Genomic DNA, 15,340 nt, shown 5'->3' with positions numbered 1-15,340 from the left:
AAGGGTATTTTGTTACTTTAAGATAGGAAACAGAGAAGCAATAACTTTATTTAAAAAAAAAAAAAACAGGTTACATGGAAAACTTCTCATTGAGAAGGTATTGCATGAGCTATAAAGAAGCAAAAATATTTTAAATGTCAAGACTTTCAATAAAAGGTGCATTAAAGAGCCTCCTAGTGGCACCAGTTCTTTGTCGCCAGTGTCCTCATTTGAGACACCTGCCAAATGGGAACTGATTCTGAATTAGCAAAACAAAACTATTCAATTTGCCATATCCTTTTAACTCCAAGTAAAATAATGTGTTGAGCTTTTAAAAATTCTGATTTTAGTCTTAGATCGTGTTATATTTTCAATGAATCCCCTGCTATGTAACTTATAAATGCCTTAAAGGTAAATCAGGGAGTCTGCATGTAAATTGTTGGGCGTTTATATTAAGAGATTCCATGACTCCTGCTGCCTCGGTGCCTGACAGTCCTTTGATGATGTAATGTATAGACTTGGTAATTTTGTTGGATCTCAGTTCAGATGACCTACTAGTAAAGGGATGAATTGACTGCTCTAGGGAATTGGAAAGGTCAATGGAAAGAAACCTGTGGCTAGCATTTGTATAACAGTGAAAGCTCTGTGGAGAGCAAAGTTCCAACTGACTCATTGGTTTAATTGTCACACCTCATTCTGAATGTCGGTTCTAGTGGGTTACTGTGTACTCTATACTTTTCCCATCAGTTGTAGACCAGTTATCAAGAGTAAGTTGTGTTTGTTTCCAGACTTGATTCTGCCATTCGTTCTTGTTATTGTAATTTAATTAACTATTATTAAACCAATGAGTTTTAAAAAACCAAGTTGCTTTCATGAAATCTATAATTTAATGCTTTGGAAATGATTAAAAAAATACTAAAAATTTGCTGCTTAGTTATATTTGGGTAAGAGAACTATAACAGAATGGGGTAAATTATTAATGTCCAGAAGGATTCCACATTCAGATTGCTTCAGAGTATCTTAAGTTCTCGCCATAATTTAAAAGTCCAAAATGGAAATGGTGGAGGATGCATTATAGTTATGGTTTATGAAAGAAAGACATTTTGGCACTCTAACCTGTAGATCCATATAAACAGAAAGTCTGATCCTATATTACAAGATTAGCAAATGAAGGTTCATTTAAACTGAAATAAAATGCTTAGGTATGCTTATCAAATTTTTGTGATTTCCTGCTTTGTATGACTTTTTTTCCTTATCTGATCAACTGCTGGTTCTAATCATTACTGGTTAAGAGAGCTTCTATTGTATTGCATCAGGGTACTAGAGCTGAGAGGTAATCTTTCAGCATTTAATTCATTCATTCACAAATATTTATGGAGTATCTATTATTTGGAGGCATTCCACTCAGCCTCAGTGATGAACAAGGCTGAAAAAGCTTCTCATCTTAAGGAACTTACCTTCTGGTGTCATATTAGTGAGAGTACAGTGATTTGAATAGTAATGATTTTTCTCAACAATTGTAGAGTAATAAGATCTAGTCTTTGATTTGAAGGCCAGTGCCACATCTTCTTGTAAACTGCTGGTTCTCAACCCTAGCTTGTACCCTAACAAAATGAAAAGCTTTTGAAAAATCCTGCATACGGGACTGCACCTTAGACCAGTTAAATCAGAATCTTTGAGAATGGCACCCAGGCATACAAAGATGTGTAGGAATAGGTAAGTGGATTTTAGTTAAAGTTGTTTAATATTGCACAAACTGAATTGGATAACCTCAAGCCAATTTGACATAGCATTTTTATTCCTGAATCATCTGGGGGCAAATCTGTATGTTGTTAGTTTGTCAGAGTTAATGATTTGTTTGTTTAAATCTTGCTAGAGAAGAAACTTTATGTAATATAATTTTCAAGGGTTACTATCATATTAATACTCTGACTTTCAGCTTTTCCTTTTAGAAAAACATTTTTTAAAATGAGTTGATTGAAATTCTTTTTTGACTGTAGTCAGAGGAATACAACTTTTACCAGTGTATTTTTGTTTTCAGAAACATTTTAGTGGGTCAGAAGCCTCAAGAAAAGCATCATATATTTTATTTGCTTAAAATATTAATGTTCAACTTTCTTCCTCCACTGCCACGATGATGCTTGTAAAAAAGCTTGTGGCGAAGGGGGGCAAAAGAAGCAAGATCTGAATGGAATCATGGATGCGGCCAATTTTTAGCAGGTTCTCCGAGAGAAAGTGAATGGAAAAGCTTGGAATCTCATTGGAGGGGTTGTAACCATCACATGCAGCAAGAGCAAGGCCACTGTAACTTTTGAGGTGCCTTTTTCCAAAAGGTTTTTGAAATATATCACAAAAAAATCCTTGAAGAAGAATAATTTATGTGATTGATTGCACATAGTTGCTAACAGCAAAGGGAGTTACAAATTATGTTACTTCCAGATTAACCAGGTAGAAGAACAGGAGGAAGATGAGGATTGAAACTCATTGATCTGGAATATTTTATATGAGTCATTGAATAAGATGGGGACAAAAAAATTAATATTCAGCCTATATGAAACACTGATTAAGGTTAGAACTCCATGCTGAGCCATGGGATTCTTTTTACCATAGTATATATGTAATTATATATATAATGAAGAAAGAATAATTGATGTCAAAGATACTGATAACATCTTAAAATAAAATATCCTCTTAAGAATGATTTCATTTATACTTAATCTTTAGGTCCAGCAACTTTGGAGGTTGAAAGTATAGCACATTTATGATTTTTCTTCCTAGCTCTTGCAAAATATTAGTTGTGCATCTCTTGCTTTTATTTATACACTTATATCAAAAGAGGACTAGAAGTTAGTACCCTTTACTTTTAGGTATTTGTTTCACTAGTAGTTCTTTCATATTGACATTTTGTAAATCAGGTACATATATTATAAAAAGTGTTTTATTCTGCTATCCATGAGAGATGTGATCTAGTGTTCTGTGAAACCAAACATTTATCAGAACACTAAATCAACTTCCAAAATACACATTACATTTAATTATGAATTTTGAATTGAGAGTGTAGTCCTAATCGTTCAGTTCTGCCTTTAGAAGAATAATGCTTTGGGAGTGGGTACATTACTCGAGGCCCTTAGATTTTCACCTTGTTGTGTAGAAGTAGCTTCTTTTCATCCCTGATTTGCCTTCATGTGAGAATTATTCTTCTACTTCATCTTGTAGCACATGTGTATCTGCGTGGGCACTCACACACACACACATGCCCCTTGAAGATGGAACTGTTAATTTTCCCTTTCTGTGATCCCTTTGCTTATTCATCATGGTAAGCCTGGTAATGCTGAGACCAGCTCGGTTGGGGAGACCCTAACCCAGCAGCGCTAGAGGAATTAAAGACACACACACAGAAATATAGAGATGTAAAGTGGGCAATCAGGGGTCTCACAGCCTTTAGAGCTGAGAACCCCAATAGAGATTTACCACCACGTATTTAATAACAGCAAGCCAGTCATTAGCATTGTTTCTATAGATATTAGATTAACTAAAAGCATCCCTTATGGGAAACAAGATTAACTAAAATGTCCCTTATGGGAAATGAAGGGATGGGCTGAAATAAAGGGATGGATTTGGCTAGTTATCTGCAGCAGGAGCATGTCCTTAAGGCACAGATCGCTCATGCTATTGTTTGTGGTTTAAGAACGCCTTTAAGCAGTTTTCTGCCCTGGGTGGGCCAGGTGTTCCTTGCCCTCATTTGGGTAAACCCACAACCTTCCAGCGTGGGTGTTATGGCCACCATGAGTATGTCACAGTGCTGCAGAGATTTTGTTTATGGCCAGTTTTGGGGCCAGTTTATGGCCAGATTTTGGGGGAACTGTTCCCAACATGGTAAGATGGCTTGGTCAGAGATGTCCAAGAAGGTGGAAAAGCCTTGTTAACTGGAAGTAAAAGGGAAAATATTTAAAGATTTACTAGGCGATTAACTGCTTTGATAAAGATTTCACCAGGGCACATGGTGAAAAACTGATAGAAATAGAATATTTTCTTACCAGCACTAGCAGCTAGGAGCAATTTAGCTCCATGACTATCTTACTTCTTCTATCCCTGCCTTTTGTTTTAGTTAAAATATTGTTGGCTCCTGTGTAGTACTTAGCAGTTTTCAATTCTGTAAAGTAAACATGTTTTTTGTTTTTTTTTTTTTCTTCTCAGAGCTCAGAAAACTGATAGGCAGTGAGGTTGAATGGCTAGTACAAAGGTATTTGGTAGGTGTATGAGTGAAGACTCTTCTGCTTTCCAGTGATAGAAACTCAATTCAATGTTGTTGAAGGAAAAGAGATTTATTGGTATATATAACTAGTAAGTTCAAGGATATAGCTGCTTTCAGGCATGGATGGATTTAGGAGCTTTAGGACACTTTCTCCCTCTTTTGGCTTCATTTGCTTACAGGCTGCCCCGTACTGGCAGAGGTTACCTCTGGCAGCTCTAGGTTTACAACCTGCCATTTAATCAACTCCAATGAAGAGGAAAATTTTTTTATTTGTTTGTTTTTTCCTGGAAGTACCAGCATAGAGCATGGGCACGATTTTTAGGTCCATTTTCGAATCAGTCATCCTTTTGTGGCTGGGGAACTAGAGTCCCCTCATTGTTTAGGCCTGGGTCATGTGCTACTCCTGGATCATCTCAGCCTTGACTATTGACTATTCCATTGACTGTTTTCATAGGAGTAAACTTTGGGAGGCTACCTTATATTTGGAATTCTACTAGTAGTTTGAAACACATATAGGGGAAAGGAGGCTTGATAGAAAAGCTATTTTTGGATATTTTAAATGTTCCGACCATTGCAACAAGCTCCTGGTTTCTGTACAGAAGAATTTTTGTCCCAGTTTACTTTTTCTTCTTCTGCATGTTTCCCTACCCGCTATCACCTTTCTTTCTGCTTCTTAGCTTAAGTCCATTCCTTCATCCAATCCTTTGTCTTCCTCTAATGTCTTCCTCCGTGGGAGCAGAGACCAGTTTCCTCACTCCCGTGAGTTGAGACATGATTACCATTCTCTTCCTTCAAGGAAGTACTACAGAATGGAATTGCACATTGGCATACTTAAAAACAGCTGGTTAAATGAGAATTCCGTTTTCCTTGTGTAGACAAGAAGCTTTGTGTTTCTGAAGACCAAAGTCAGAGTACTCTATTTCAGGTTTCCTTAGGCAGCTTCAACCCATGTGTCTCTCGAGGCCCCAGAAGGAGTCTAGACACTGGAAATGAAGGCCTAGTAAACTCTTTTGTGCCCAAGATGGTATGAGAATGGAGGTGGGAGGTAATGCTAAATGCTCTGGTTTTCATTCCGGCTGTCACAAGAATAAAAATGACCTAACTGTATTTTGGGCCCCCAGGCAGCACTGAAATGACATGCCACCTGCTGACCTAATCCATTTCATTTCTGGTACTAGGATAGCCAAAGCAATTTGCTCAATTTGCAATTGACTATTTACTCTTTAAAAGCAGCGATGATTAGATCTAGTGTAAGAAACCACATACTTTATTTATCAAGAATTAAAACTTGAAAGGTGGAAAGTTATCCTTTTTGGAAGAAGCCATTTAAATGTGGTGTATTTTACCTCAGAGAGACTAACTATGCTTTTAGAAAGCTACTTTTTGCTGCTGTTTCCCAGGAAGGAGTACAATCTGCTGATGAGATTTAAGATAACAGAAGTGTTTCTCAGCAGCAGCTGAATGGGACAGAGAACTCAGAGACTGCTATATTTATCTTTAGGTAAATTTTTGCAATTTACTAGAAAAAAATCTATGTAGCATGCAAGCAGATTAACTCATGTTAATCCAGCAGCTGCTTCTCTGGCAAATAGTAGAGAGGGGTGTATGTCATAGCTGTAGTCCTGCACACACACTCAGGTGCTGGACATACTTCTTTTGTCTCGATGCCAAGAGCTACATAGGCTGATGTGTTCCTGTTTTCTCAATTTTAATTTTTAAAAATCTTATTAATTCCAATTCTTTCTCTTCTCCATTAAATTGAAGTAATTAAAAATTGTAAATTATAGTTTCAGGAGCTTGGACTATGCTCTTGAACATTGTGCTTAATAGTTTTATGTATAGTACTACAATTGATGAATTAAAATTATGGAAGTACCTACTTCATTCCCCTCCCAGAGATGCTTATGTCAGTAAGTAACATGCTGGCAGAATTAAGGTGTCTGCTTCCAGTTCAGCCCTTTTTTATTTCTCGTTGCTTTTTGTGATTTAGCAGCTATGGAATTTGCCTCCCTGCATGGGCCTCTCAGAAGCCAGCTCTCCTGCTCTCCCCAACATGCTCACAGTCAGCAGAACAGGGAAATCACACTGATCAGCACACCACTCAGTTGATCAAAGTAAGCCGGTCACTTTTCTTCAACAAGACCCAGTGGTATTGGTCCCTACGCCTTCTCCTGCCGTGAGCAAGGCCACTGGAACGCTGCTGGCAACATTAGTCTGTGTGTAAAAAAGCTGCTTGTGTTCCCTTTACCATAGCTTTGGCCTAGGCCAAGTTAAGGGGGGAAAAAGGAGGCAAATGTCCCGACAGCTAGTATCTCTTCTTTCTAAAACTTGGCGTGAAGCATTTCCTTTCAGTGGCAATCCCTAGTGGCAATCGCTAACTCTGCTGGGGAGAGACTTGCTAATTTTCTTTTAATTGCATAAGAGCAGAGCAATACAGCAAATTGAACATGTGGTGACTACATGAAATATATGATAGAATATGGTCTTACTTTGATTGAGCTAATCACAGGTCTGACAAATATACAAAATTAAAATAAGCCACATTTTTTAGTACTTAATCTCTTGATTCTGTTGCATTTTATTGTTTGCTGGAGAGTCTTAACGTTGTTTTGTAGGGAACCTATGGTTCTCAGTGCTAATTTGTTGGATATAGACAGCAGTTTGCTATTCGTGACTCTAATGGGTGCATAATTCCCTTTCTTGTAAACAATTGGCATTTCAGTACAGTTTACAATATGGAACGTGGAGGGGACCCCCTGAGTAGGACAGTGGCTGCTCTTTGTCACTTGCAGCTGTGTTTGCAAGGGAGCATGCTGGCAACTAGCAAGGAGAGTGCTGTGACAGGTGGGAAGAGCAAAACCAGAAATATGCTTCTCCTTTCTCCTATCCTCTTTCTATCCCTCCTTCCCCCCCACACCCTCTTCTACCTGACCTTCTGTTTTTCTTCTCTTCCCCTTTTAGAAGCCATCTGTTTCCCTCTACCAGTTCTATTTGGCTTGCAGATGCCACTGTAGAGGAATACACTGTGTTGAAGCTAGCCTATGCTTGACCTACTGAACGTATGTATTTGGGCTGGGTTCAACCTAATGGATCAAAGGGAATGGTGAGGGCATAAAAAATTTCATAACTTTTACACAGCAATTATAGAGACTCAAAAGGACAACATACCTTACTATCAGGATTTGAGAAATGATAGAGGACTTTTTAAAGCCTGGCTCTGACAGTTCTGTGTTACTTTCTCTTAGAGATGGGAGCAACATTAGTTTGTGTGTAAAACGCTGTTTATATTGCCTTGGCCTGGACCAGGCCTAGGCAAGTGGGGAGAAAAGGAGGAAAATGCCCCAACAACGATAATCTCTCCTTTCGAAAACTTGGTGTGAAGCATTGTCATCCCTGCTGTCAGTAACACAAGCTGTCATTCTGCAGAGCTAGTTTAGCTATTCCCTAACAGATAGCTAGTTACTGCAGAGCTAGTTTAGCTATTCCCTAACAGACAGCTAGTTACTACAGAGCTAGTTCAGCTATTCCCTAACAGACAGCTAGCTAATAGTCTCCCTTCTGTGGTCTGCCTTCAATTATCTATTCCTCAGACATTGCTGGTGGGAATGTAAAATGGTACAGCCACTTGAAAAACAGTCTGGTAGTTTCTCAAAATATTAAACATAGACTTACCATGTGGCTGAGCAGTTATTCCTAGGTATATATATTTCCAGGTATAGATCCTAAAGAAATGAAAGCATACGTTCAAACAAAAAAACTTTTTTTTTTTTTTTTTGAGATGGAGTCTTGCTCTGTCGCCCAGGCTGGAGTGCAGTGACACCATCTTGGCTCCCTGCAGCCTCTGCCTCCCGGGTTCAAGCAATTCTCCTGCCTCAGCCTCCCGAGTAGCTGGGATTACAGGCATATGCCACCATGCCCTGCTAATTTTTGTATTTTTAGTAGAGATGGGGTTTCACCATGTTGGCCAGGCTGGTCTCAAACTCCTGACCTCAGGTGACCCACCTGCCTCAACCTCCAAAAGTGCTGGGATTACAAGTGTCAGCCACCATGCCCAGCCCTCAAACAAAAATTTCTACATGGATGTTCATAGTATTATTCATGGCACCCAAAAAGTGGAAACAACCCATCAACTGATGGATAGTTAAATAAAGTGTGGTATAGCCATGCAGTGGAATATTATTTGACAATAAAAAGGAATGAAGTACTACATGTAGAATGATACATACCACAACATGGATGAATCTTGAAAACATTATGCTAAGTAAAAGAAGCCAATCACAAAAGGCCTCATACTGTATGATTCTGTTTGTAAGAAATGTTTAGAATATGCACCTCCCTAGAGACAGAAAGTCAATTAATGGTTGACCAGGGCTGGGGGAATTGTGGATATGTGTGAGCGGTTGGGGAATGGGGAGTGACTACTAATGTCACAGGGTTCCTTTTGGGGCAGTGACAATGTTCTGAAATTAATTGTGGGGTTGTACAACTGTGGATATGTTAAAAGCCATTGACTTTTACACCTCAAGTAGATGAATTGTGTGATACGTGAATTGTATCTCCATAAATCTGTTTTAAAAAAAGTATTACATATTTCATTTGGTCTCAGGGCACTGAAATGTCTTTTAATTCAAAGTTGTACTGGCTAGGAGAACCCATATTTTCAATAAGGATACCAGCCTAATAATGGCAATAACTTATTTGCATAGTGTGCCATTGTTTGCCCAGAGTTTTCACATGCTTTATGTAATTTGATCCCCACTGGACCTCACCATGCAGATGAAATTGACACAAAGAAAAAGTGACTTCTCTTAAGCTTACACAACCAAGAAATGGTAGAGCAAGTATTTAATCTCAGGCTTTCTGGTTGTTAGTCACTGCCTTCTTGTCAGAACAATGTCAGAACATTGCAAAGAAATAATAATATCTTCCAGACTCTTAATTATGCTTTAACCCTTTCAGTTCTTGAATGTGACTAGAAAAGTCATTCACCTTCTCTGTCTTGCTTTCCTTACCTGAAAAATGGAGATAATAATGCTTCCTAACTAAAAGTCATTTACCTTCTTGACTTAGTTTCTTTATCCAGAAGGACAAGCCAGGAATATTTCCTATCTCTTGGGCACATAATGAGGACTAACTAATAAAAAACAATTATAAAATACCTTACCAGCCTATAAAAATGCTTCATAATAAACCATCAAGGAGTATTTTTCCCTTTCTTTCATGTTTTCAACTCCAGCAATGTATAATAGTAACCACTTATGTCACTTGTCGCTAAGGAGTTCAAAGCATTTTACAGACATTATCAAATTAACCCTCCCTACATCCCTATGAGTTACATAGGGAACTGGTATCAAAAGAGCTAGAGCAAAGTAACCTGCCTGAAGCCTTTATCTCAGGCTGGGTCTTTACTGTACCAGTTGCTCATTAATTTGTCCGTAGTGATATTTATTTGGTCAACTACATTTATTTTCTAAAAGTTTGTTACTTGTTAAACATGAGAAAAATGTTTAAATAGCCTTCCTGAATCACTTTAAATTAGCTTAAACTTTATCAGAGGTAAAGCTGTTTAGTTTGACCTGCCCATGTCATCCTCAATCTAGACTAGCAAACAGCTCAAACTTCTGAATATACACTTTTGACTCGAACTTTCATCATGGGGAGCAGTGACAACTGTGTGTCTTGCTGTGTGGATGGGAGAAATCCTTGATCAGGATTTGGAAACTACTCTCGTTTGTCCAGACACTCTTCACAGAGTGAAGGCAGGCTTCTTTCTATGTTGTTGGGTTTTATAGTGTGTTTGCATGTAGAAAGCTCATTTGCCATCTGCATTACCACCTAGATCTTCACCACTGCCATCATCATTTAATATTATTTTTGTCTTGTGGCGTAATACCATTACCAACCCTTTTGACAGAGAAGATATATGAGGGAAGTATATGCGCAAAATGATTAGAAAGGCCTCTGTGAGACTGCCTTAGAATGGCTTCTAATAACCATTAGAAAAGCAGACTGAAGCCTGACCCAAACAATGGCAAACATTAAATCCTGGCGTTTCTCTTGCCCTGTGTGAAGAGAAGCTCTGGTTTCTTGTTGAGGCTATCCTGGCAAGGGTTTTCGGTTTGGGTTTGGTTTGTTTTGGTTTTTGGTTTCTCTTTTGCCATATTGATCTCTCATTTTGCTTGATGGGGAAAGACTTTTTTTGCCTCCAGAAGTAGGTTTCCCTTGCATATTAGCCTTGTTAGTGTGCTGCCCCATAGGAGGATGGCCCCAGTGCTATTGGCACTGTCCTGTGTACAGTTAATTAAACCTCCTGCTGTGGACCTGGATTTCTGCTGCTGCTGTTCACTGATGTGTGTGAATTGAGTGAAGCACATGTGCATAAGCTCAGGGACACTCATGAAAACAAACCCTGAAAATAGCAAAAGATGGAGTCAGGGCAAAGCCTTCAGCTTTCAAATAAGCTTGGTAATCTGGCTAGCTGAATGCCAGAGCTCACAAAGCTGAGAATTGCATTTCTGAAGATAAGACAGACTCTTTTTGTGTTTTTATCTTTTCTTCCCAAAATGTATTGAGTTTTAATATGGTACTTTATCTCTGTAAGCAAGAAAACAGCCAGTTGTGAACTCTTGGGCTATTGAGTCCAACCCAGTGAGGAGTTTATCCTCATTTTTCTGGTGACCACATCTCAAGGTAAACCATGAGCAGAGTCTTACTAAGACACCTGGCTGCCGTGGTCTCATAAAGGGGTCTTAGAGCAGAAGGGGGGGTTAAGAAACTCACAGAAGGCAAGAGTAGGGCTTCCAAAAAGTCTAGTAACCTACGTGTTTTAGAGAACAGATAGTGATTTCCTTTGAAGGTAGGCCCCTTCTCTTTTTCAGTTAACTAAATATTCCAAGAGAGAATCTTGATTTCTAACCATTCTTTTTTTGACTACGTTGTAGTGCTTTGAGTCCTTGTGATTCTGTTTACTAGGACATAAAATGCTAATTTTAGAAGCTCTAAATAAATTTTTTCCAATTCCTAGCTTGCTTACTTGGGTAAAATATAGCAAGTGATTAGATTGGAGTAATAGTAGTGTCCTAAAAACATATCAGCCACTGAATCAGACAACCTCTCTGTTCTTTCTCTACCTTTCCCAACTCCCCTCAGCAAGTTTTGACTATGTATTTTTATATGAAATTCATCAGCCAGGAAGTATATTTTCAGCCTCTCCTTTGTGTTAATACCTGGTGTAATAATGTGTGTTAATGCTTATGATCTTCCATAGGGAAAAAGAAATAAACACGCATGGTAGGCCAGGACAGTACACAGTGAAGAGTTAGCATGTGGTATAGATAATGAGAAGAGAGAAAGCAGGAACAGCTTGGGAACCCAATTGGGACTTTGCTGCAGAAACAGAAAGAATGGAGGCATTCTGAGTCAGGGGAGTCACACAAGCTAAGGCAGCGATACAGGAATGAACACAAAACAAAGATAAGAACTTTGCTGTATGTGTAACACTTTTCATAAAAAGTGTTGGGCTACAATAAAAAATAGGATTAAGTAGTTATGACAGGACCTGGTACTAGAAGGCCTTATATGACCATACTGTGCTTGCCTAGAACTACACTTGCTTTGAAAGCTTTGATCAGTTGCTATCTTTTGAATGGAATACTTTAGCATTTGAAGGGTAAAATGAGTTTCTATTGGAGGAAATAAGGTTTCATTGGCCTGTCTGCTTTTTGTGTGTGTGTGTTTTGCTAAGGCAGTATATTCAGAGAATTAAATCAGTTCTTTATCTTGTAGAAGGAAGCCAGGTATATAGTTAAGAAAGCAGATTTTTTTCATTAAAAGGAATTTTATTTCATAATTGTGAAATTTTGGCCTGTTTGCTTAGAAATGAGAATGTTTGTGAGTGAAAGCACAGATTTAATGTTTAATGTTTAAAAGAGTTTGGGTAACTGTTGCAGAAGCAAAATGGATTTATAACATTGCTTCCTAATCTGGGTTACCTGAAACAATAAGAGAAGTCTTGCATATCCCTGTGTGAAGGTTACACAGGTTGCTACTTGAAATGCTGCTTGTTTGGAAAATAAGATATGAAATCCAAATGGGGGTGGAAAGGGGAGGGGAAAAAGTAGTACTGGGGTCACTGGAAGTGTAAAGATTGGGAGTTTCCATTGTAAGTTTTCATTCTAGATTTGGGTAGGTCAGCTGACCCTCAAATTTCTAATTACTTCATTTACCTTGCATGAATTTTCTTTTTTTTTTTTCTGCTCATTTAAGGTACATTTGGTTTAATAATGTATTCTCAATAAAGCCAAAAGGTACCTCTAGCTGTACTATAGAACAGCTTTTGAATAGTAATTTGATTTATCTTCCAGTTTGTTTTCCTGTATCTTGTGTTAATAGTTGCTATTATTTGTCTCATTTAAACAGTAGTGCTTAGGTTGAAACTTGATTCTAGTCAATTTTATTATGATAAGTTTACCATCTTCTCAAATGTAGTACTCCTGTAATGCATTGTTACTCTATGATGAAGGTAAAAACAAATTTACAGCTGTTAACCACAATCTTAACCTTTCCTCAGTTTGCTTGATTTACTACAAATTAAATTCTACTATGCTTGATATAAATCATTAAGTATATAATTTGAAGCAGTTGCTGTGATCCATCTTTTACTGTTTTCTGCACTCACATCCAAATGTAAAACTTCAAGTCTGAAAAACAGTGAAATGATTAGAAAACTGCCCTTTTGGAGTCCTAAGTGAGCATTCATTTCAATGTGGGTATATGACATTGGGGTCCTCTCAGCTCTGAGTGGGAGATGCAGACATTGCATTCAGGATGAAATGTTTGCTTCTTGACTTGTCTGCCTGATTTAAATATTCATACTTCACCAGAAGGAAAAAGCTGCTGACTTCTAAAAGTGGGTCAGTTTTTTTTTTTTTTTTTTTTTAATGGTCCTTTTGGCACTTTGTAACATGTTAATACTGCCTTAGAGATGGAGAACAGTTTGGCAGAGCTCATCTTTATCACTTCAGGGGCCAAAGCTTCACTAGGCCAGTGGAAAGGGAGGCATTGCAGACATTAATAATTAATAGGACTGTGATATGGGCTTTATCTGCCATTCTGTTTGCTTTTCTAGATATAGAATGTAGTATGTTAACCAGAAAGGATTAATTTGAGGAAAACCTTGTACTGATAAAGGTGATGATGTAAGTAAACAGCAGTAACCTGTATCTTCAGATGCATGGTGTTTCTGAACAAATTCCACAGTTACATAAATATGTTTTATTTTTCTATTTGGACATGATAACTTTCAAAAGAAGTCCTTGGATAGAATGGGATCATTGATAGGTTATCAGTCTTATTCCCACATCATTTATTTCTGCTTAATTACTATTTAAAGTGTACTTTACATTGATTGAATTTCTTACGTCTAAGGGACCCAAATGGCATTTAAACATGAATGCCATCTTTTTATTCTCACAAAATTAAAATTTCAAGTATCTTCTATTGAAAGGAGGGGTAGGACAGTAGGATGAGAAAGGAAGGAGAGTTAGAGTAATAATAGGAATTCTGGATGGAGAGCGATCTGGAGATCCTGATTACCACATGTATTAGTTTATTCAGGCTGCTATAACAAAATACCTTAGACTGGATTGTTTATAAATAACAGAAATTTATTGCTTACAACTCTGGAGGTTGTGACGTCCATGTTCAAGGCATCAGCAGATTTTCTGAGGGCCTGCTGTCTGCTTCATAGATAGCACCTTCTTGCTGTGAGGACATAGCAAGAAGGTGCTATCTATGGCAGAAGGGGAAAAACAAGCTTTCGCAGGCCTCTTTTATAAGGACACTAATCCCATTCATGAAGGAGGGCCCTCGTGACCTAATGGCCTCCTAAAGACCTCACCTCTTAATAGAGTTGCACTGGGAATTAGATTTCAACATATGCATTTTGAGTGGACGCTAACATTCAGATCCCAGCACCATGTCCTAGTCATAAGACACGGATGAGATTGAGAGAGTTCAGGTTGCTTGTTTAGGAGACATGCTATACATTTCACCAGTCTCTTTCTTTAGTTTTCTAGGACTTATAAAAACCATTCAATGATTTTAGTTGAGTTTCATAACGTGTACCTGGCCCGTCCTGTACCTCAGCGTAGAACAGCTCAAGTGGTGATAAACTTTCCGGAGCTGCACTATCAGACATACTAATATGGCTGCTTCTAGGATCTTCTGGTTTACTGTCAGATTCTAGCTCCCAGTTTACAATGGCCAAATACCTGTCCAGCAGTCTTAAAGTTTGATTCAAGTATTCGTAAAAATATGGAATATGCCCTATTGAGGAATATGTTTTGTCATGTGGCTCTCCCACAGGCCTCAAGATGTGCTTGCTTTTTATAAAAAATATTTATTATATTAAGTTGCCTGGCACCCTAAAAAATAACCAGTATAATATTGAACTGGTGCTTCTGAGGAATTATTTATTCAGCTTCCTATAGACAATGATTGTGTTCCAGAAGATGTTTTGTGAATCTCAAATCATGTTAAGTATAGTAGGGAAATTGCCATTTTTAACACTTAAGCAAACATACAGGATTTTAAAAATATAAGAGATGAATTCTGTCCCCAGGATCTCAGAGTGTAAAATTTTGAGGAATTCTGGGCTCTGTGTTTACTGTAAGACACAAGATCCTTTTGTAATAGAAATGGCTACTAGTGTAGTATTTAAGGGTTAAATGTAATAATGTCATCTGGCATACTTTAAGATGGTTCATGGGAGAAGAAAGATGTATGATAGTTCAGGGAGCATGGAAGGATATATAGGTATCTGATTTATCAAACGGATCACTATACTATTCTTTGAACTTTTACATATGTTTGAAATTTTACAAAATAAAAAGTCTTAAAAATAAATGTTTTCTTTATTTTAAATCTGGGTTTTCATGTATGGAGTATGCTTATAAAGAAACAAATTGGGTAGGACCTGTACCTTTGGAATTCTGACGTACATACATCACTTAATAAATCACATTACCCCAGAAAGAAGCAGGTTATTTTGGCCTGGCTATAATTGAAACCAAAATGAAGAGACTTCAGACTTTCAGATTACCCCTT

At 37.8% G+C, this 15,340-nt stretch overlaps 1 protein-coding gene across 21 annotated transcripts in view; it reads left to right on the top strand.

Moving 5' to 3' along the window:
• PHF21A (PHD finger protein 21A) overlaps positions 1-15,340 on the top strand; it is a 195,063-nt gene that overhangs the window by 65,770 nt on the left and 113,953 nt on the right. Inside the window, exon 2 of one of the 21 annotated variants that reach the window (XM_030917168.1) lies at positions 7,196-7,293. The exons of the other annotated variants lie outside the window; for them this stretch is intronic. Within the exon in view, the coding sequence (XP_030773028.1) occupies positions 7,276-7,293 (18 nt within the window). The 5' untranslated portion in view covers positions 7,196-7,275. The remainder of the gene's footprint in view (positions 1-7,195; positions 7,294-15,340) is intronic. 21 annotated transcript variants of the gene reach the window in all.

Source organism: Rhinopithecus roxellana, chromosome 15 (assembly GCF_007565055.1).
Source record: "Rhinopithecus roxellana isolate Shanxi Qingling chromosome 15, ASM756505v1, whole genome shotgun sequence".
Lineage (NCBI taxonomy): Eukaryota > Metazoa > Chordata > Mammalia > Primates > Cercopithecidae > Rhinopithecus > Rhinopithecus roxellana.
The sequence above is the reverse complement of the archived record's forward strand: the minus strand, read 5'-3'. Positions and strand labels throughout refer to the sequence as shown.